Source organism: Talpa occidentalis, unplaced genomic scaffold (genome assembly GCF_014898055.3).
Source record: "Talpa occidentalis isolate TD23 unplaced genomic scaffold, MPIMG_talOcc4v2.1 talOcc4.14, whole genome shotgun sequence".
NCBI lineage: Eukaryota > Metazoa > Chordata > Mammalia > Eulipotyphla > Talpidae > Talpa > Talpa occidentalis.
The window spans coordinates 22,366,678-22,389,717 of record NW_023601433.1 but is presented as its reverse complement, the minus strand read 5'-3'; the positions used below and the strand labels follow the sequence as shown (position 1 = coordinate 22,389,717).

General features: G+C 44.1%; 1 protein-coding gene across 2 annotated transcripts in view; it reads left to right on the top strand.

The window, feature by feature from the left end:
* The window catches only part of RAB4A (RAB4A, member RAS oncogene family), a 40,757-nt gene extending 26,552 nt beyond the window's left edge, over positions 1-14,205 (top strand). The window contains exons 4-8 of one of the 2 annotated variants that reach the window (XM_037510194.2): positions 1,021-1,083; positions 2,495-2,649; positions 4,240-4,335; positions 7,904-8,040; positions 10,525-14,205. In XM_037510194.2, the coding sequence (XP_037366091.1) occupies positions 1,021-1,083; positions 2,495-2,649; positions 4,240-4,335; positions 7,904-8,019 (430 nt within the window). In that variant the 3' untranslated portion in view covers positions 8,020-8,040; positions 10,525-14,205. The remainder of the gene's footprint in view (positions 1-1,020; positions 1,084-2,494; positions 2,650-4,239; positions 4,336-7,903; positions 8,041-10,524) is intronic. The other variant, XM_037510196.2, reaches the window with a different exon arrangement.
* The last annotated feature ends 8,835 nt before the right edge of the window (positions 14,206-23,040 follow it).

Sequence of the window (23,040 nt, the reverse complement as noted above, 5' to 3'; positions counted from 1 at the left end):
AAGAGGACTGTCTTATAAATGTTCATTTTGACATGTTAATTAGGCAGTCACGTGGAGGTATTGGCAACAGTTGGATCTTACCAGAAGTCGTCTGTGCTGAAGATTACATCTGAGTCAAACATTAGTAGAACTGAGAAGCCAGGCCCCAGCCTTTGGGGAGGTTTGCTATGAACAGGGCAGAAGCAGAAGAGGGAGGGGGGGGGTGGAACCTCAGAGAGGAGCAAGGAGGGACAGAGAAATGCTCCTGGGTTCAGACACAAGTCCGCATTGCCCCACCGGCTGTTTCTATGGAGTAGCAGAGAGGGACACCGGGGGTGGGGGGGGCAGGGGGGGCAGCTGGTAGACAATTCTTTTGTAGAGAAGTAGCTGGAAGGATGGTGTAGCATAGCATACCTTGTTTTTTAAGATGGGAGGCGCCAGAGCAAATTTTATTCTGCTAATGAAAAAAACTAACAAAAAAAGGGAGAGGCTGGTAATGTTGGGGAGAAAGTGTATTAATGAAAGGAAGACAGTCCCCGAGAAGAAATAAAATGTTCTCTGTGGCTCAGTTGAGTTAGGAAAAGCAAGATGTCCTTTTTCATAATGGGGAGGAGCAAGAGAGGAGGAGGAGAGGCCCATGGCAGCAGGTTGGTGCTTGGAGGATGGCGTTTCAGCTGTGGACTTAGCCTTTCCCTGGGTGAAGCAGAGGGCAGCAGGGCAGGAGCGGGGAGAAGGAACCCCCAGAGGAAGCCACGTAGAACTGAGTGCTTAGGGCAGAGCTCTGTGTGCCTTTTTCGAGAATCCCCTGCTTGCTAACATCCCACCTCCCCATCATTTCTGTGACCAGACTTTGGACAGAATTGCTCCTCACGCATACTCATCATTCATATATCTTTGAGTCATTTCTCTTTTAAAGAGATGTCTGTCCATCCCTGTGTTGTGGTTTGCAAAGCAAAGAGGGTGCTTTTGTCTGGGAGGATGATGCTCGGTAGTCCAGAACCAGCATGGTCTGAAGTAAAGGCGGTGTGACGACTCTTGCAGGTCTGTGACAAGAAGCTACTACAGAGGAGCAGCTGGCGCCCTCCTGGTCTATGACATCACCAGGTAATACACACGCCCCATGGAAGGAGCCCCCCACCCGCTGCCCAAGCGCATACCGCCCTGTCCAGGGTACTGTGTGTGGTGGGTGGCGGGGCTGGGAATCAGGAAGCCCGTCTGCCCTTCCACTTGGGCTCTTAGAGGTATTAGAAATAGCTGCCTTACCATGTAAAGGAACGCTTGTCAAAGCGCCCCACTGTTTATTGTGCTTCACAGGATGCTTTGACACTTGCCTGAAGATTCCCACAGGCTTTAATTACTAGAATTAATCACGGTGATTAAGGTTGAGGGCACAGTCTGGGCTGCTATCACCTGGGTTCAGATCCCAGTTCAGGGTGACGCATGGAGTGGGGTCTCGGGGCAGGTCCTCAGCTCCATGGCGCCTCCCTGTCTGTTATTTGGAGACGCGATGATCGTGCACTAATCCTGAGATTACTGGGCGGTCCATTGGTTAATAGAAAACCTCTGTCCATCACAGGGCTCTGAATCCTTATGTGTAACTATCACCCACATGTTGCAGTTCAGCTGAAAGTTCAGTCCCTCGGTAGCCACTTGTGGCCGGTGGTAGCCATACTGGACAGTGCTGATGATAGAACATTCCTGTCCTCACAGAAATCCCATCAGACAGCACTGGTCTCTAGTTTTTGGTTGTTTTTTTTCAGCATCACCATAAATCTGTGTGATAGAGCATGGGGAGGGCGGTCCCTTTTGGTTGAAACTGTCCAGTGAGAGAGCCTGCTGCTGTGACACCCACCCAGTCTGAGTCCAGGACCGGGTGCTGTGGGGTACCCTGGGAGGAGGTGGGCAGCTGCCAGGCTTTACCAGGGGCCGAAAGTCTCAGCTCGCTGCCGTCAAAGTCTCCAGGCTCCCATGGTGTGAACTGTCCTTAGACATGGAGGCTGGAGCAACAAGTCTGAGAGTTAGTTCCGAGTCCACAGACCTGGTCTCTGCTTGGGCAACTTTGGGGAACTTAACCTCGCTGGGTCTCAGTGCAGAAAAGGGAGAGGATAGCGAGTCTGTGTCACGAGTCCTTAGAGAGAATGGAGGCAGTAAATCCCCACGACACAGAGCACCGCACAGGCAGATGTGCTGCGGGTGCCGTCAGCCGCTGAGCCTCGCCCTGCTGCACTTATGGAGCACTCAGTATTTAAAACGATGCAGGAATTTCTCTTTCTTTTTGCACCCCATCCGGGAAACATCAAGCAACAAAATGTCTGACTTGCTGTTTCATTTTTCTGGAAACAAAATGAAGCCAAGCCTGTGGTGTGCACTTGACCTCAGCGTTGTCCGAGTTACCTTCGAGGTTGTTGGCACTCCCCTGACATGCTTAAAAGCAGTGTGAGTAGTGTGAGTGACTGGAATGAGTTGCTGGTTTTATAAAATACATGTATTATTTTCACAATCTTATATTATGCAGCCGAGAAACCTACAATGCGCTTACTAATTGGTTAACAGATGCCAGAATGCTAGCGAGTCAGAACATCGTGATCATCCTCTGCGGGAACAAGAAGGACCTGGACGCTGATCGGGAAGTCACCTTCCTAGAAGCCTCCAGGTTTGCTCAAGAAAACGGCAAGTGACCTCTTTACCTATTGCTGCTTTTCAAATGCATATCTCGGGGCAATATTGCTTTGAATTTAAAACATTAACTGGAGTGTTAAGTGTGAACTATATTAAGAAATGTGTAACTTCTGTCTTTACTATATGTGTAGACTTATTTACTATGTTTTCACTGTATTGCATTCTACCCGCAAAGTTATTATAATGTAAAAAGCAAATGCATTCATATTTGCTAATGACTTTTCAGTGTAGGATCTTTGGATATTATTGGTCTTGGTTTCAAGTGAAATTTTACAACAATTTTTAAAGGTTCTAATCAAATGATCTCATCTTTTTTACTGAATGTAATTTGAGGTTAAGTTGGTAAAATAGTACATTTAAATAAAAAAGAAGGTAATTGGCTTTATTACATTAAGCTTAAGTCATTTGGGCATTGATGCTTTTGAAGCTTTTGTCAACTTCCATATAGAATACATGAGGGTGACACAAAATTGATGTTTGCATATAGATAATAAAATAAGGATTCAGTTATTTTCAGTAATTTTCATTTTTAGAGCCACTCAAAAATTGAAATATCCTAGGGCCTCCCCGGTGGCGCAGTGGTTGAGCGCTGGGTTGCGATGCTGCCCGTGGCCTCTGCGGCGCCGGTTCGATCCCCGGCTGCTCCCCGGCCACTGGAGGAGGGTCCCACATGGCGCGCAGACCTCTCCTGCCGCCCGCTGCTCCCCTCAGCAGTGTACTTCGGTCCTTCTGCCTGCTCTGCTCCCCGCTCTGGCTCTGGTGAATTCTCTCACCCTCCCACGCTTCTGCCTGTACCCAGTGCATGTATAAACAAAACAAACAAACAAATAAATAAATAAATAAAACATGCCTCTATTAAAAAAAAAAAAAAATTGAAATATCCTAATAACAATTTTCAGTTGGACTCCAGGACTACCAATATATATTCTTACACATCGACTGGCTTTCTGTTAAGAAAATAAATGTGAGAAAAACATAAGCTGCCATGACTTTGTAAGGAAACTAGAAATACAAAAGCATAGAATGTTAATGCTCAGAAGGAGTGTAGCAGTCACTTAAATTCATTTTTATAAGAAAGGACACGCAAGCCTAGGGAGGCTGAGGCTGCCTTAGGACCATAGACAGGTCCCTGGGGGTGGAGGAAAGGGGAGTTGGTTTGGACCCTCCTGGTGATCAGAATGACAGTTTGCACCATAGTCCCTGCCAATATGTAAATGCATGTAGGTCATATAGATAGATATAGATATATAAAAATAATTTGGAGAAGGAAATACTACTTATATTGACAGCTGGATCCAGCCAGCCTGCTTCCTTACCAAGCACTGCTGTTTGCGAAGTTTCTTGCAGACCTTAGTGCCAGCACAAGCTACTCATTACTTTTCAAAAAAGGTTATAATTCTTCCAACATTTAAAAAAATATATTGACACGTATTGGTTTTTCATTGGCATAAATGCATGGTTTTATGTAAGAAATTACATTTCATCTGCTGTTCTAAGGGAACACTAGCCAGGCTGTTGATAATTGAATAATATGATGATCCTCTAAATATGGCTTTTTATTTTGTTTGATGTCAATTTTAGAACTGATGTTTTTGGAAACAAGCGCACTAACAGGGGAGAATGTAGAAGAAGCCTTTGTACAATGTGCAAGAAAAATACTTAACAAAATTGAATCAGGTAAAAGACTTTCCATGAATGAACTTTTCCTCAGCATGTTACTTTCTAGCTCAATAGTGTCACTTCTTAATGTTTCCAGGAGTAACTTGGTCAAAGGGTCTTCTCCATCTTTGAATTTGAAGGTCTTGTCCACGTGACTAAAGGGAAAGCCCACCTCTCTTTCTTAATGGCTTCTATGGTCCCCCACTGAAGGAAGGGGGTGGGTCATCAAGGTTTCCAGTTGTGCTGGAGGTGGGGCAGCTATGTGGTGCTGAGGAATTTCTGGGCACATTGCATGATACTGGTAATTGCAGACTATGCATCATGGGGGATTTATTTCTGAATTTGAGCACACCTCAGTAGTCATCTATCTCATCATTATATTTGTTGCTTCAGTAAAACTAAATTTAAAATAGCCCTGATTTGAGTTGCTGAGAAAGTACTATGTAATTATCATTTATTAAAGTTAATTTTTATTTAGATATTACCAAAATGATATGGAGGCATTTACCTTTCAACTGATTCATTCAAATATCTGAATGCCTATTCTTTGCCAGGTGCTAAGATAAAAAGTGAGTCACAACCCCCTTGCCCTCAAGAAACTTTCTTTTGTGGGAGGCAATCAAGAGATAATTATAAAATGGTCTTACGAAGACGATAATTGAGAGGAATGCAGGATCTTGGGGTCACACAGAAAAGGGGAGTCTATCCAGCCAGGCCATGAAGATGGTGTCAGGGAAGACTCCTAAGAGAAGGTGATGACTGGACTCAGTCTTTGAAAATAAGAGGAACAGCCAGCCAGGGAGAGTAGTTTAGCAGAGGAGACAGCATGAGTTGAGATTGGCAGGAAATGACTAAAAGTTAGTTACCATAACAGAAAGATACTCGGCAGGCAATAGCCAGAGAAATTAAAAGAGAGTCTCAGCGCAGAACTTGACCTTTTGGGTTCCTGTGTCTCCACCCTGGCTGTACACTAGCATCACCTAGGGACATGCCGAATTGAATCCTAGGCCCCACCCCCTGGAGATGCCGAATTAACTGGGCTAACCTATAGCTTAGGCTTCATTTTCAGAAGCTCTCTCAGATGATTGAGTCTCTGTTTAGCCAGGATTGAAAACCAGTGCTGTAGGTGACAGGACATCATTCAGAAGTGGTAAGCAGGGTGTGATGGGGTCAGATTGTGACTAGAGATAAATCATGGGTGTAGGAGGCTATGCCTAGTTCAGCTTGAAAAGAGAACAAGGCCAAGATATCAATGAATGGGCTTTTGAGTATGCTACAACAAAGATGACTGAGTAAAACTTTAAATAAGTACATGGAAGTAGAGATGAATCTAAGAAATATTTTGGTGGCAACACCATATGACTCATGGGCTAAATTGTAGAGCAGTCCACTTGATTTGGGGGTGGTGGGGTTAGGAGGAGAAGAAAGAGTCAAGGATATCTAGATGTCATACTTGCGAAACTCAGTTAAGAGATGGCATTAAGCCAGTGGGTGAGCAGAATAAAGATGATCCTGGATTGGATGTGTTCCCTTTGCAATAGCACTGGGGCAGACACAGGGAGTTACTTGGCGAGTTTGCTCAGCAGTCCAGAATTCTGGGTTGGCAATATACATTTGAGAGCCATTGATATATGGGAGGAGTTAAGACTATGGAATGAACGTGATCTTCTAGAGAGCAATGGAGAGGGGAAAGAGCAGGGATCAAAAGCAAAACCCTGGAGACTGGAAATGGATGAGCAGAGAAAGAGGAACCCACAGAAGAGAGAAGGAAGGAAATGGTCAGTTGTATGAAGAGGACTAGGGGAAAATGGGTATTATTTTAGCAAAATTATACGACAGTCAATGCATTCGTTCATTTTCAAATGCAACAAAGAAAAGCCTCTTAAGCCAAAAACTGAGCTGGAAAATATCTATTTGGGTGGGCAAGAGGAAGTCATTGGTCATCTTTATAAAGAACACACAATTCCCAATGCGATAGGACGAGAAGTGGGAGGTAAAGGAGAAAAGGATGGGAGAGGAGAAGACAGAAAGTAGGGCCTGGGGAGGTAGGAGGACGGGAGAGTCAAGGACCCAAATGGCGGGGTCTCAATGAGAAGAAAGACACTTCATCCTTGAGTAATTTTTTCAATTTGAGAAACACAAAAATTTTTACTAAAATTTATTTAAAAATTGATTTAAAATGCTGTAACTTAAAGTTAAAATTGTTTTGGTGTTGAGTATTATTAAGCTCAACATGGCATTTTATTTAAATTATTTTGCTACTTTAATACTGCATCCGTGAGGGTAATTGATGTAAACTGACTCAACACTTTTAAGATCTATTTCTTCTGAGATCATCAAAATCATAATTACATCTCAGTACAAAATATAAAAAAAAAATTAGAATTCTTTAGCACTACTTTTTCATTTTAAATGCTAAGTAGGCAATATATTCATATGGTTTTAAAACCATTATTTGTTCCTCCCTTTTTTACACAAACTTTGTAAACTTTGCTGTTTCTTATTTTTTGTACCTACTATTTTGTACCTACAGGTACCTATTTTTTGTACCTATAGGTTATTCCAAATTAAATTTTAGGAACAAATATACACCCATACACATATATGTGTGTGTATATGTGCATGTGTGCATGTGTGTTATATTCAGTTGCCTGTTGCTACAACTTATTTAACCAGTCTACTTTGGACATTTGGATTGTTGCCAGTATTTTGCTGCCACAAACAATGCTGCCATAAATAACCCTTTATATATCATTTCACACATGTGTTAGAGTATGTGTGGGACAAATCTCCTAAAGTGGGATTGCTGGTAGAGACTGTCAAATCCTCCTATGAGCATTATAGCAATTTATGATCATATTTAATATTGAATAAAAGCACTTATTTTAGCAACGCCATGCCCATAGAATGTGTTATATGTTTGGGTTTTTAACAGTCTGACAAGTAAAAACATGGTATCTGATTGATGCATTTTAAATTAATTTGTCTTTATATACTCACATAATTCCAAATTCAAAAAGTACAAAACAGGATACAGGGAAAGTCACCCTCCATGACCACCCCTGTCTTGTCCTCTAGTATCTAGAACTCCTCGAAATCAGCCACTACCACCTGTTCTTTCCAAAGATAACCTCATGCCTGTGCAGGCAAGCATATATGTATTTATTTTTTCCTCTTTATTCAAAATGGTGGTGTAAAAACAGTGTTCTGCACTTTGCTTTTTTCACTTAATATATGTGGGTAATCACAGAAACAGAAAAACTCTTTTAAAAGAAGACTTGCGGGCCTCCCCTGGTGGCGCAGTGGTTGAGCGCTGGGCTGCGAGGCTGCCCGCAGCCTCCGCAGCACCGGTTCGATCCCCAGCCAGCCACCAGTGAGGGTCCCACATGGCGCGACAGACCTCTCCTGCTGCGCCCACTGCTCCCCTCAGCAGTGTATTTCGTCACTCTGCCTGTTCTGTTCCCCTCTCTGGCTCTGGTGAACTCTCTCACCCTCCTGCGCTTCTGACTGTACCCAGTGATTGTATAAATAAATAAATAAATCTTTAAAAAATAAAAAAATAAAAGAAGACTTGCTTGGTCCTTAGGTGAGCTGGACCCAGAGAGGATGGGCTCAGGTATTCAGTACGGAGATGCCGCCCTGAGACAGCTACGGTCACCACGACGCTCACAGGCTCCAAGCGCTCAGGAGTGCGGCTGTTAGAAGCAGCACAGGAAGACACAGGTAGGTGCTCAGACACAGCCCCCTGCCCCAGGACTCTGCACTACCCCGGGCTCCACATATTCCTAACTACAGAGGTGGTCATTAGTCTTCCAGCTACATTGTAAAAAGGAGAGGTGACTGCATAATTAATAGTTCAGTATTCCCTACCACAGTAGAAATCACATTAATTCTCAGGCTCGTGGAACATTCACCAAAATGGAGCACACTTTAAGCTTAGCAAAGTAAAAAGACTAGAAATCATACATTTTTTGCTCCCACACAACAATAGAATTAAATGAAAAATCAGTAATAGAAAGATAACCAGAAAATCCAAAATAGTGAAGATCAAAGGACACACTTCTAAATAAGATAAGGGTCAAAGACACTGCCAAACTTCAAGACATTTTAAAGCTACAGTAATTGAGACAGTGTGGAGCTGATCAAAGAACAAGCAAATAAATCAACAGAACGGAGAGCCCAGAGTAGACTCAGCTAAGTGTGGTCAACCATCTTTGACAAAGGAGCACATGTGAGGTGAGGGAGTAAACAGTCTTCAACAAATGACACTGGAGCAGTTGACATCCACATGCAAACAATGACTCCAGACAGACCTTACCCCCTTCACAAAAAATTATCCCAAGAGAATCATAGGCCTAAATGTGAAATGTAAAATACTCCTACAAGATAACATAGGGGCAAATCTACATGACCTTGGGTACAGCAGTGACTTTTTTAGACACAGCACCAGAGGCACAGTCCCTGAAATAAAAAATTCATAAGCTGAACTTCATTACATTTTAAAGCCCCATGCCCGGTAAAACAATGACAAGAGAATGAGAAGACAGATCACAGAATAGGAGAAATATTTCCAAAAGACATATCTGATAAAGGACTGTTATCCAAAATGTACAAAGAATTCCTAAAACTCACTAAGAAAACAAACAGTCCAATGTAGAAACAGGCCGAAGACCTTATCAGACCCCTCACTAAAGGGATACACAGATAACAATAAGCAGGTGAAGAGATGCCCTACACCATGTCATCACAGAAATGCCAATTAAAACAATGAGCTCCCATTGCACACCTGTTAGAATAACCAAAATTGCAGACACTGACAATCACATGCCAGTGAGGAAGTGGAGCAGTAAGAGCCAGTCACTGCTGGTGGGAATGCAGAGTGGCCCAGCCTCTTTGGAAGAGCCGGCAGTTCCTTACAAGACCACAGCTCCTCTTACTACATGACCCAGCAACCTCACTGCTAGCTATTTACCCAAAGTGGTTAAAAACTTATGTCCACACAACATCCTGTATATGGATGTTTGTAGAAACCTTGTTTCTAGTTGCCAAAACTTGGAAGCAACCAAGATGTCCTTTGAGGGGGTCATGGACAGGCGGTGGTACATCCAGACCACAGTGGACTATTATTCAGCACTAGAAAGACATGAGCTGTGAAACCACAAAAAGACCTGGAGGAGCCTTCAATGCCGATCTGAAGACTGCTATATATTAGACAATTCCAACTCTGTGGCATTCTGGGAAAGGTAAAACTATGGCAAGAGTGAAAGATCAGTGGTTTCCAGGGACTGGGGTGGCAGCGATGGACAGGCTGAACACAGAGCATCTTTAGGACGGTGAAAATAGCACCACAGTGGTGAATACATGTCACAGCAGAGGCCATAGTAAGCACAGCACCGGGAGCGAACCATAATGTGGACGTGGGCTTAGGGTGATTACGATGTGCTGATCATAGATTCATCAGTGATAACAAATGTACCCGCAGGGGATGTTGATTTGAGGGGAGACTGTGCATGTCTGTGGGCAGAGGGTAGAGAGGAAATCGGTGTGCTTTCCCTCAGTTTTGCTGTTGAACCTAAAACTGCTCTAAAAAAATTAACTCTTGATAAGAACAAAATTCTAAAGCAACCATTAAAAGAATACCACAAAGATTTTTGGCTAATAAACCCAGTAAAGGAATTAAAATGGAGTAAATACATATTTAATCTCAGTAGGCAATCAAATAGAAAGCAGAAAAAGAGAGGAACAAAAAGTTAGACAGTTTGAACAAATTTACTCTATCAGAAATTGTCATGGTCTTGCTGGGAAAGGTAGGGCAATAGTTGATGGGAATAAGAAAACAGAGATTCTCCTGCCATTATGTCAATGAAATATTTTTGGGTTAATTGAAGTCTCAATGAATGTCTGTTGCCAAAATCAAAGGCTTATTTGTAAAATTTGCAAGTGGGAGATTTTTAACTTTTGAAAGCTTCCTCTTTTGCTTGTGTGGCCTTTTTTTTGTTTTATTGTTTTTTTTAAGATTTATGCATACAGGAGCTGGGGTGCAGGCCCCTCCCCCCACATCGTGTGGCCTTTGTGTGTGGTCAGTATTATCTAGTGGGTGGAAGTAGAGGTGGGGAGCCTTCACTCACTCTCTTTGGGACTGTTAGCTCTGCTTCTTTGTACTCTCATACTTACGCACATTCCTAAATTGTTCTTAATATTTTTTAGGTTCATACAATGGTATTTGAGACACAATTGTCGGAGCTTGAAGAATCTGAAGTTTTTTATCACCATCTTTTTCTACTTTATGCAGAAGTAGATCTTTGTGCAAAAAAAAAAAAAGATGTGGCACAGCAAACCAAATCATATAATAAACCTAATTCAATGGACAGTCCCATTAGATGTAAACATGTACGTAAACACTTTCTGTTCCATATTTTCCCTTTCCTCTTTGGTTGAAATCCTGGCTATGTACTGTACATACTCCAGCCGGGAAGTCTCCACAGCATGGCATCTGACGTGTGATCCGACGGAACTGGCACTAAATGCAGTCTAATTTTTTTTTTTAATCATGTCAACTAAAACTTGCTAATCGTGAGGTGTGCTTTGCTCATCACATTGCTTACAAGGCCAGTCGGTTCTCTTTATGACCTGAGGTTCAGAGACTCTGGCGTCTAGGCCAGGACAGTGTTGATTTAGCTCTGCTTCCCTCTGTCCACAAGGCGTTGACATGACCACACTTGAAACACTAGATCGGTAGTTAACTCACAAAGCAAAATAAAATGAAAAATTGAGTCTTTCCAGCTCCATCCAGGAAGTGTAGCCTGAGTACCTGCTCTGTGTGAGGCACTGTGAGGCACAAAAGGATTCCGCACTTGAACCAAACTTAACTCGGCAACAGATTCTACCCTCAACTGTTGGTAAATGCAACAGACCAAGTAACTTGGGACTGCTTGTCTGTTCCCAGTTTGCTGACTTGGTCTCCCTACTACAAAAAACACATTGTTTACTCCTTGCTTTTTGTGGGTTTCAGCATTACAGTTACCACTGCCTCTTTTTTAAGTCTTTTATTGTTTTGTGTTTAAGGAAACCCACCAAATCAAGTTAATATTAAAGGGAAACCATCCCTTAGGAAATTTCTGTAGTGCTTTTGCCGAATACTTAAATGCCTTACTTACCGTTATCAAGTTGACATGTTTTTAATTCACATAAGGTTTGTTGAAATATAATATATATTGTATTACAAAGAAGTGTTCTAATATTTTAAAATGCAATGCAAAAAATACAGTGTAGCATTTTTTCCTTAAAGTGGAAGTATAGTATTTAAGGCTGCAAGGTCAGAAAGGTCATCTTACCTGTTCTTCCACTGTGACTTTTTAGCTGCGACTGCTTGGCAGATTTCATTACCACTTAGTGAGTTAGACAATCCCTACTGCTTTTTGTTGCTTTATTTTCATCAACAGCATAGTGGCATTACAAACTCTGGGAAGTGATTTTTAAAACACCATCTGCTTTAGCTCTTTTAATTTTGCTTTTATAACGCCTTATTTTCTTTTAAGAAATCCTCATATGAAGCAAATCCTCAGACAGAACTATTTCCTGGACCTCACTGGAAGAATTGTTTCATTTATGATACTTTTGCAAGCTGCTCATTTTTGAAGTTTCTTGTCTGGGTTAGGAACATGTCCATCTAACATCAATTTGTTCAAAAGCAAGAAATTTAGAAATAAGCTAAATGTCAAGTTGATTTACAAATGAACCTGTTCATTAAACCACAGGCACTGTATTTCCATTCCACATCCTTTGGCCAATAAAAGTTGCTAGAGAACTAGTGGTTCTTAATAGAAGGCCTTTAGAAAAAAATAAAGAGGGGAGGTGATTTGGAATTGGGAAATTCAAAGGGTTTTAGAACTAGGGACAGAAACCAAATGTATTTCTTATTCCACAGTTAGTCTAGTAACAAGCGTCATACATACATTCCCCACAACTTAAGTTTTCTGGATGCTCTTAATTTACATTTCTAGAAAAGTATTACTTCACTCTTCTTAGAAACAAATTCTAAGCTCCCCTTAGGCTTGAGGTTATAATTTATTCTTTTGCAGTCCAGCATTTACATGAAAATAAGAACATCAGAATACTGGGATTCTGTAATGATTTTATTGAGAACCTAACACCTGTGAATTACATAAGAATTTTTGGAATCTTTCAGAACATTGATCCCTTGCCAAAGCATTCGCCATTGCTCAAATCAGAACCTTAAATGATTTGTCATTCACACTGTGACACAGTTGATGATTCTTCATTCTCTGCCAAATTTGTCTTTTTTTTTCTTTGAAGGCAGAACTAGACTTTAAAACTCCTCTAAGTTTTTAATCATGTTTTGTACCAGCTGTACAGTGAGTCTTACTTTCTGTTCATGTACCTATACCTACCTGTTCATTTACAAACCACTAGACTTGGTCTCTGGTTTTGCTTGGTCACTCCCAATTGTGTAAACTTCTTTGATGAGCTGTTTTTAGAATTTTAGAGGAACTGTTCTGAGAACACGCAACCTACTAGTTGCAGAAAGACAAGTGACTTGAGTAAATTGTTACCATTACCCTCTGACTATACTGCTTACTGCTAGAAAATACTGTGATCAGAGAGTCTTTGTTTTTGTTTTGTTTTGTTTCCTTTAAAATAGCATTGATACGCTTTTCAAGTTCTTATAAGGAGGTTTTCAAACATACACAAGTATGGAGAAGATCGCCCAATGAACCACAGTATCATCCAGCTTCAACAATCATCCACATTGAGCCAATCTTGTTTTATCTACATTTACCCACTTTTTTTAGGCTGTAGTATTTTAAAACATCCAAGGCATCTGTCACCTCACCCAAAAATAGTTCAGTGTTCATCTCTGGCAAGAATTTTGTTTTTAATTTTTATAATCAATCTATCTTTGGAAATTTCTGAAATAGAAGGCCAGGAATGGTTATGCTTTCTCTTATCTTGCAATTATATGAGGTTGATTTTCTAAAACAAAATTGAAAAAGCAAAATGCACATCTTTCATACAGTGTTCCTGGAGGTTATTTCCCAGCATGTGGCCATTTGGACCAGAAGTGCTGTCCCCTGGCCCAAAGGACAGTCAGGCCCCCAGCAGGCGGCCCGTCCTCATGGCCAGCACAGACAGCTGCAGGGGCATCGAGCCGCACAGGGCTGGCTGTTCAGAGCCTCATTATGGCCACGGCCAGTGCAATTCCATGAAGTAGACCTAATCTGAATCCTCTCCATCTGTGTACATACCATTATGAAGAATGTATTTGACTTTGACGCATGCGTTTCGCCACACTTGGATGCACGCTCACTAAATATGAAGTGAATGGAGCCACATCAGAAACTTGCAATAACTCCGTGCTCCTTCGTGCCAGAGGACAGCTTCCTTTGCCTTCTGTGGGAGCCAGAGGAGGAGTATACAAGCTGTGCTTCAACAACTTTCTCTTACTTCTTAATGTAATGTGTAAATTTCCTTCTGAAGAAGACCAGAGTTAAGAAAACAAACTTGCTAAATTTTGGAATATTTTATATTCCAAAATATCCTGCAAATAATTATGATGACTAAATATTTAAGGACCAACTATGTATGAGTGTAAAATGTGAATTTCTGTAGGTTGGGTGGGATGCCCTCAAATCATTTCACATTGAATAGGAAGTTTTGTGAGATGGTTCATCAGACTAATTCTACCACATGATTCTCCTTTCTAGAAAGTCATCATGTTGGGTTCTGTGGCCATAAATGTCGTGCCCTCATACTATGACCATCTCCCCGGGAGGGACGTGATGCTTTAAAATACCTGTGCATTTCTCCGGACACCCCTAGCTGTCACATCACAGCACAGGCTGTGACTCCCTCACCTATGACCTCCCCAGCCCCTCTCCCCCCCCCCCGCCCCCCAACTCTCCAGGTCTGTTGTTCTATAAGGAACAGCATACACTTCTGTCTGGAGCTTCTCTAACCTCCTCCCACCCCCGGGACACGCAGACATTCTGCTCCGTCTAGTCTCTGTCCTGACCCTTTCTTATGGTGTCGATCACATTGGTGTCCGTGTGGTCCTTTAGTGTCCTCTACACGAGGCTAAGGTGGCCCCGGGCCAGAGCTGCCTTTTGTGTGCCTGTTCCTGGCACCCGGCAGGGGCTCCAGTGCTGCTGGAAAGAGCAGATGATCAGTCAGTGTCCCCAAGTCCTTCTAAATACCTGGGTATCCAGCTGCTCACTGCAAGATCCCTTTGTGCAAAAGTTTCAAAAGGGGACATAGGATTCTGCTAAATCCTTTCTGTCCTGGGAATGAGTTTCATAACTCCTAGAGCCCTTTTTTCAAGTGATGCAACCAAGAGTGTGAAGTAGAAGACCCCCAGTCTCTACCCCCTTCCCTCTCACAAAGATCAACAATCAGACATCTATTCACAGACAAAAAAAAAAAAAGCTGTGGCAGAGTCCAGACATCCACTCAAGAAACTAGCAGCACAGTGGAACAAGAGCCCTGGAAATGATCACCTTCTATTTGCCTGCACCTCCCCCCACCCTATAGCCCCCAAGTTGGCATCGCTCAGCACTAGAGGGAAAACCCAGCAAGGGAAGGGGCAGTGCATGAGCCCCAGCTTCCCTAGCCTTTCCAGTGACTGCAGAGAAGCCCAGCTGCTTCCACCAATGGAAACTTCTACACAGGCACACCACCCCCTGTGGATTTCACCCTGCAGGTATTCCCATTAACAGGCCCCAGCCACCTGCATACCTTCTGCTCCAACTCCCAACCCACTCCAGAACCCGAGATCTTCACCGGTAGCCTGACCAGGCTTCTGCAGCTACCTAAGCACAAGAGGCCACTTCCACCCCATGCCTAACCCCCATGGCCATGTGCACACTGTGGCTTGCCCCTCTAGCTCTGCACTAGCAGGTCTCCAGCCTGACTCCTCATCAGCAGATCCCGTAGCCGTGAACATGCACACCATCACCCAAGCTCTGTGGCTGCCGGTAGGAACAGATTTGGCCTTATTTCCATCACTGGCCTGCACCTCTGGGTTCATTTGCATCTAGCCCCACAGTGCATGAGCACACCCCGGTCCCTGCATGTCCCTGGGGAGACAATGCAGCTATAGAAGAGCACATGACACCAGGGCCTCCGCTTGGCCCCAGCCTTGGTACTGGCCCTGGCTCTCACCACTGCATGTGTGTCTGCAAGGGCCCCTGCCACGGCACAGGCACCTGCAGCTGCACCACAGCCAAGTTGACCAGTCGGTTCCATTGAGGCCCTTACAGCCACTACTGACCTCCTGTGGGCACTTGCCAAGGACCACACAGTCAGTGGCATAGAACTCAGTGGCCTAATAAAACATCACATCTCCCCTTCCCCAGACAGGGACTTGGCACTCTGCACCACCAGTCCTGGGGACACAGCATGCCCCACCCACAGGTGAAGGGTTTCCCTACCAAAGTCAGTCCATAAAGTATGGAAGAAGTGACTCCCTCTTCAAATGCACAAACACTGATGCAAGGCCACAGGGATCACAGCCAGGGAAAGGACACCGCCGAAGGATCACAGTAAGTTTCCAGTAACTAGCTCCAAATACATGGAGAGAGATGAACTGCCCCACAAATAATTGTAACAAATTGTTCTAAAGACGCTCAGAGAACTGCAGGAGAAGACAGACAATTTAACAAGATAAGGAAAGTTGCACAAGAACAAAATGAGAAGCTCAAGTGATAGAAAATACAAGAAACAAATTTTAGAGCTGAAGAGCACAATGACTGGACTGAAGGATTCGATAGGGAGGTTCACCAGCAGGCTGGACTAAGCAGGAGAAAAAGTTACCTTAAAGACAGATCTTTTGAAATTATGCAGTTAGAAGAGGAAAAAAAATCCAGATCGAAAAGGAATGAAGAAGGCCTTCAGAACTTAGGGCCAGTCACTAAGAGACAAAACATACATCACAAAGTCCCAGAAGAAGGAACAGAAAAGGCATTTAAAGAACTTCCCAAACCCGGGCACACTTTTGTACATCCAAGTCCATGAAGCTCCTAAATCACCCCAAAATTTCAATCCAAAACTGTCTTCTTAAGACCTACAATAAAACTGTCTCAAGTAACTCCTGCCACAGCCTGCTTCCTTTTTAATGGTTGGTTTAAGAATATAGTTCCCCATTCATCTTGTTTTACATTAAAGAGTTAAAGAGTTTTATATTTTAGGCTACAGGTTCTGGTTGGATTAGTATTTGGGGAGAATTCTGGGCACTCTTTATTGGCCCTTTGATCCCCGTGTTCTCTGTCTTCCTGGGTCACTCGCTGTAAGACCAGAGCTGTGGGCTTGAGGGCCGTCAGAAGCAAGTGAGGATGTAATTGCCGATTCCTGGGCGTGCCGTGGACCAAGTGTGCCCGACCTCAGTGCTCTTGATTACACACACTCTGTCACAGCAAGCGGCTGTGTTGAAGCAGAAGCCAGGGCTATAATTAGATCTTAAAAACCTGGTACCTATTCAAAGGAGTAATAGATTGGCTAATAATTCTTTTCCTACTCTAAGATTAAATGATGATATCTCTGAAACTTTCAAAGTTTGTATTCTATTTAGGTTATTTGTGTGTTTTTACCTGATTTTTTCAAACTTTAGCCCTGTGTGGGCCATGAGAATTCTACTTTTGCTCTTAGAGAAACCCAGTTATGGGGTGCTGCTAGGCAGGTGGAGGGAGCTCACTGCAGCCCTGATCAAAGGGAGAGGATTTAAAGCCCATTTGACTTTTCTTATTTAAAAAAGAGTTTATTGGAGAAATTGCTAGAGAATTTTTAACGAAACAAGTTCCTTCATGTTTAATACTATCAACTGAACTCTCTATAATAAAACTTTGAAGGGACCTAGCATTTTTTTACAACTTAAAAGTGTTCTTGGGCCTCCCCGGTGGCGCAGCGGTTGAGCGCTGGGTTGCGAAGCTGCCTGCAGCCTCTGCAGCGCCAGTTCGATCCCCGGCTGCTCCCCGGCCACCGGAGGAGGGTCCCACATGGCGCGCAGACCTCTCCTGCCGCCCGCTGCTCCCCTCAGCAGTGTACTTCGGTCCTTCTGCCTGCTCTGCTCCCCGCTCTGGCTCTGGTGAGTTCTCTCGCCCTCCCGTGCTTCTGACTGTACCCAGTGCTTAAATAAATAAAAATAAAAATAAATCTTTAAAAAAAAAAGTGTTCCTACACTTAACATTCGATTTAAGCTTCAAGACAACCTTCACCGTGGTACTTAGTGATGTCAGCCCATCTCACAACAGGGGTCCAAGATGCAGAGGCTGGGGTCCAGCCCTCAGGATGGCACAGCCCGCAGGTGCTGCTGCAAAGTGGGGCAAAACTTTGGGGTGTCTGCAGTTTTTTTGTCCCTCAAATTTTATGCAGTTTTCAAATACTAGATTTTAACAACTAGCAACAATTTTCACCCCACCTGGTGAAAGCATTTTGTTTGTAGCCTTTTGAGCTGAATTGTTTTTAACCTTTTGAGCTGAATTGTTAGAAGTGGGAATAAGTGGCTCTCACCACTGTAGACGCGTGCTCTGATTTAAAGGGGAAACCTTGCCACTTTGAACACTGACTTTTTTGTCCCTGACTTTAGCAGATTGAAAATATTCTAAGTGATTATAGATGGAAACACATGCTAACTGGTTCTCAGACGCTTGTCACAGTCACTTGTGCTCAGTGTCCAAGGCTGTCAGCACTGAAAGTTGTTTGTTAGTGAAATGTTTCTCCCGTACAGGTAAGAACCCGAGGCCTGTGCGAAGGGCGTTGGTCCCTTGTGGGGAGGCTCTTTTCCGCACTAGATGCCCGTTTACAGCGCTTGCTGGCAACATTTACTGTGTTGTGGCCACATCCCATGCTGTAGGCTAATAAACTTTTTTTTTAAGATTTATTTATTTATTTTATACAAGAACCGGGGTACAGGCCAGATGCACGGGAGAATGAGAAGATTCACCAGAGACAGAGCGGGGTATAGAACAGGCAGACTGACGAAATACACTGCTGAGGGGAGCAGCGGGCGAGACAGGAGAGGTCTGCCATGCCATGTGGGACCCTTGCTGGCCGGCCCAGGGTTGAACCGGCGCTGCAGGCTGCGGACAGCTTCACAGCGCGGCGCTCAACCGCCTGCGCTACCCGGGGAGGCCCAGGCTAATAAACTTTCGACCCTGGTCTGCTGCTTCTTATCTCTATTTAACTTAGTCTTCAAATAAGCCAGTAGCAGGAAAATTTCATTATTCAGGACTTTTTTTACATGATCTGTAACTTTCAAATTATTCTACCAGAGTCATCCTCTTTCCAGCTCCAAGGAATAGATTTGACTTTAAACCCTAGGCTGTCACTCCAGAATTCTACCAGAGCAGTTGCAGTTTGGGACCCATCCCTCACCTTTCAGCCACGGCTGCTATTTGCTCATCGGGATCGTGTGTGCCCAGTGGTCTGGTCTGTTATCCTGGGCACACAGCAGAGTGCTCAGCTGTGTGCGAGAAGAGGTTGGGGGGAGAGAGAGAGCAGGGAGACAGGCAGGTGGGTCCCCGGGCACCACCAGGATGCCCTGGCGAAGGCCCCTGGGGCTAACCAGTGGGGTGCCCTCAGGAAGAGGCTGCAGGCTGAGCAGGCAAGGGGGCTCCTGCAGGGCTCTGAGCAGAAAGTGAGCACTTGGTTCCACCTCCCAGAGTTCCTCTCAGAGACCAGAAAGCAACAGAGAGGAACTCCCCAGTTCTGAAACCCTCAGGCCATAAAATAGCGAAAGAGAAGCTAACTGTAGTCATCACAGGTATTAGTCAACACCAGAGTCACCATAACAATAAAAGATAAATGAGTGGCCAAGGCAGTTTTCTCAGATGGTCGCTGTTAACTCGTTCAGACCACCCTGCAGATAAACAAGGCCAGTGCTTAGAGCTGGAACTCCGACCGCAGGCACAGCGTCCAAGCGGCAGGCACGAGTCTCACTTCCCCTGGGAACCAGTAGTTTCTAGAAACCTGTGCACATAGCAGTTAGCACCCTGCCAAATGTGTCCACTTGTGTGGTTTTCAAACTTCTAACTTTACTCCTTTCCCAAATGTTACGAATTTGTCGGTCACTTGCACATCTGTGCGACTTCGGGGGCACATTTTCGCTCCTCCGTATGTGCACATGCTTCATCACCCTCCACCAGAATTACACCCCCTCCCCTCAACTTCCCTCCCCTCATTCTCTCTGCTAATCAGTTCATTTTTCATGGAGTCTGGGAATCCTTTTTGCCCTGCTTTGCAGTTTGTGTTCTTTGGCTATTGCTTTCCGCACATATGGGATCAGCGGCCCACCCCCCACCTGGCCCCTGGAGGTCTGGCTCCTTTGGGGCAGGGTGCTGCGCCCCAGTGGCCTCCCTGGGCCAGGCACCCCGCACACGTGGAAGTGTTTAGCAGTGGAATTGCCTTGACCAGGAGACGTTGCTATGAGCCTTAACACCAAACTGCCCTACAGAGAACTTGTGCCAACGTTCACTCCAGAGCAGGAGGCCCGAACTTAAATCCACAACACCTTTCTCAGTGAAGACTTATGTTGTGTCTTTACTAAATCTGATCTTATGCTACAAATACTACGTGATCATGAAGGTGTCCTGTCAGTCCACAAACTGCAGGGCATGGGCCACTGGAGCTCATGTAAGATCCCAGCATCCAGGAACAGCAGTCCCTGTGCAGGGTGGGGCAGGGAGTGGGGGTTGTGCCCCCCGCCCCCACTGTGTCCTAATCAGAGCATGAGAAACAGCTAGTTCACCTATAGCACCCCTGGCCTACTGCAGCCCTGGTCCCTTTGAAAAAGATGGGTGAGCTCCAGCCACTCATCAAGCAGCTGTATGGTTGGAGGAACAGCAGGCTGTGACAAAGCACTTGCAATGTATTTACCAGAAGAGCAGCATCAGACTTACAGAGACCCTAACAAGTTAGACAGAAACCCAGGTGTTGTTTTTTTTTTAATTTGGGGGTTTTATATCTTACTGTGTTTAATTAGCATTTCCTTGATGATTAATTTTGCTGAGATTATTTTGTGTGCTTAGTAGCCAATTGTAACCTTTTCTTTTTTCTAAAGGCTTATTTATTTGTACATATAAGAACTGGGGCACAGGCCAGAGGTGTGGGAGGGTGAGAGTATTCACCAGAGACAGAGTGGGGAACAGAACAGGGAGATTGACTGCCTTGTGGCTCAAGGGGTTAAGATGCAACCTATGAAGCTGTCCGCAGCCACTGCAGCACAAGTTCCATCCCTGACCAGGGAGATACCCACACAGTGCAGCAGACCTCTCCTGTCTCACCTGCCGCTCCCCTCAGCAGAAACCCAGTTTTTAAAAAGACTGTGTCCTTTTCTAGTTTTTTTTTTCCCAAATAGTTTTAGAAGATTGGTTATTGATCTGAGATGTGAAATAGAGCAGAGGTGGGGGACCACTCACGGTAGTGGGGTTCTCACCCATGAGCTCACAATCACAAATCACCACACAGGCTCAGGCTGCCACAACAGGGTTTCATTACAAAGAGAGACTGGGATAAGGAAAGCATTCCTAAGGCCACAAATGACCACTGTCCTAGCCCAGGTAGTGTCCAAGTGTCCAGTAGCCCAAAGCCAAAGCTACTCGTGCAAGATGGTGTAGCCCCTCCAAAGGGAGACTGGAATGGATAGCTCACTGGGGCGACCAGAATCCAACTAATCTGCAGCATCCAGGGGTCAGTGCAGCAGTGTCTCTCCTGAACCTGAAGTCTGTCTCTACCTGAAGCATCTTCCAAGGTGAGTCAAACCTTCTTGAATCACGGAAGCCTTCCCAAGCAGCTTCTCTCAAGCCGACTGAAGCCTTCCCAAAAGGAGTCCAACAATAGCTTCAAGCTGCCTTTCTTCTATCCCTCTTCAGGGTACCCACCTTTCCAACCTGACTGGCCCATTTTCCAAACCACCTGTTCCCAAGACTTAATTGGTGCAGGTGCAAGCTTTCACCTAAGTGGTGTCCATGGGAGCTCGGACCTGTTTGATCTGTTTTCAAAACCAGCTGAGGATTCAAAACCAGAACCCTGGAATGCATCCAATCTGCCTGCATCTCCTGCAGGCGCTGGGAAGTACGTGCAGCTGCATCTGAATAGCAGGAGCAGGGTTCAAACCTCACCCACTAGTCTCCAGTACGGTGGACTCTTTCTTTTTCCCAAAACCCGAATGTGGCTGTGCCAGGGCTGGTCATCAGACATGGTTAGTCCAGGCTGATGCTGCTCAGCTGAGGGCCCCGCAGAGGACCAGGAGCCACGAGGGCTGCTATTACAGACCTCCTGTCCTGACATAAGCACATGTTACTATAAATTTCCTTCTAAGGAACCAGGTTTTCTAGCTCTTTGGGCCTCCTCTTTGGTCCTCCCATCCAAACTGCTCTCTTCTGTAACTGAACCATGTCTGAAAGGAGGAAAAACACATAGACTCAGCTCACCTTTGGGCCAAGGTGTCACCAGTTGGAGGTGAAGCGCCTTTCCCTCCACCTTAACTCCTGCAGGCTCCCCGGGGCAACCAGAGGATTACCTGGGGGCTCCAGCAGGACAAATGGAGGAAAAGGTGGGGTGCAAGGGGACATTCCCCACTCTGTGAGCTTTAGCATCTCCTTTTCTGTTCTCAACCAGGCTCCTCCTGGATCTGGGCGCTGGTGCTCATGGTTGCATTTGGGGCTGTGTTGCATTCAGGTTGGGAGATATCAGAGAAATAAAAAAAGGGACAACTCATCACTCTAGTTGTACCTAGCTTTTGGGGGTCCTCCCTGTCTGTGTGTTGCTATTTACTTCTCAGCACCCTCATGCATTCTGCCCCAGTTCCACAGTTGTGTTTGGTGAGAACGAAAGGAGGGTGGAACTCCATCTTAACTAGAACCCGAAACTTCCCTAAGATATGAAGTAAAGAAGATATATAGAATGTGTACAACGTTATTCCATATTTGGGGGGGGGAGTTTGTATATTTTCACAGTATATGCTTAGAAAGTGTCTGGAAGCTTATAAACCAAACTTCATTCTGATTTCCTTCAAGAAGGGGTTTAGAATTTTAGTGAGAGGGTGTTATTGAACAGACTCTTCCCTTTTTACTCTATGTCTTTTTTTAAATTATTCTAAACATGCACTGTTACTTTTATAATAATTTTCAAGGTAACAGAAGATAAGAGGGGAAAGACAGAGAAAACGTTTAGTTCAACTCAAATGTATATACAAAAAGTAGCTTCCCCGGTATATTTAATATATCTTTCAAGCATTTATCTAAGGAGAAATCCACTTAAAGCCAATGTGATCATTAATTTTCTCCAACCACTGATGTATTAGAGTTATTTCCCACAAATTAGAAGTCTCAACCTGTAATGTTAACTTTATTCACATTTTCCTAAGTAACTGCAGTATTAAATATAAGTAAAAAGCAATACATAGTGCTTAGAAAATACAACCCAAAATTCTCACTGCATGAGCTTTGCAATTATAAGTGCCTAGCCTTTGTTCCTTCAGAATGTGAAAGAATGTGCAGTTCTCAAAATAAACTTCAACACTGGGAGACTGTTCAAATAGTTTTGCTAATTATAAAAAAAATTCCAAAAAGAGGCTTCTAGTGTCTTCATTCAGGTGTCCTGAATTTCAAAATGGAAATAAATATTAAAGGAACAACTTTTTCCCCATCTAATATTAGCAGGCTAAAAGGGAGAAAATCTGGGTCAATATCTAGACAGAGCTCTTTGCATAGA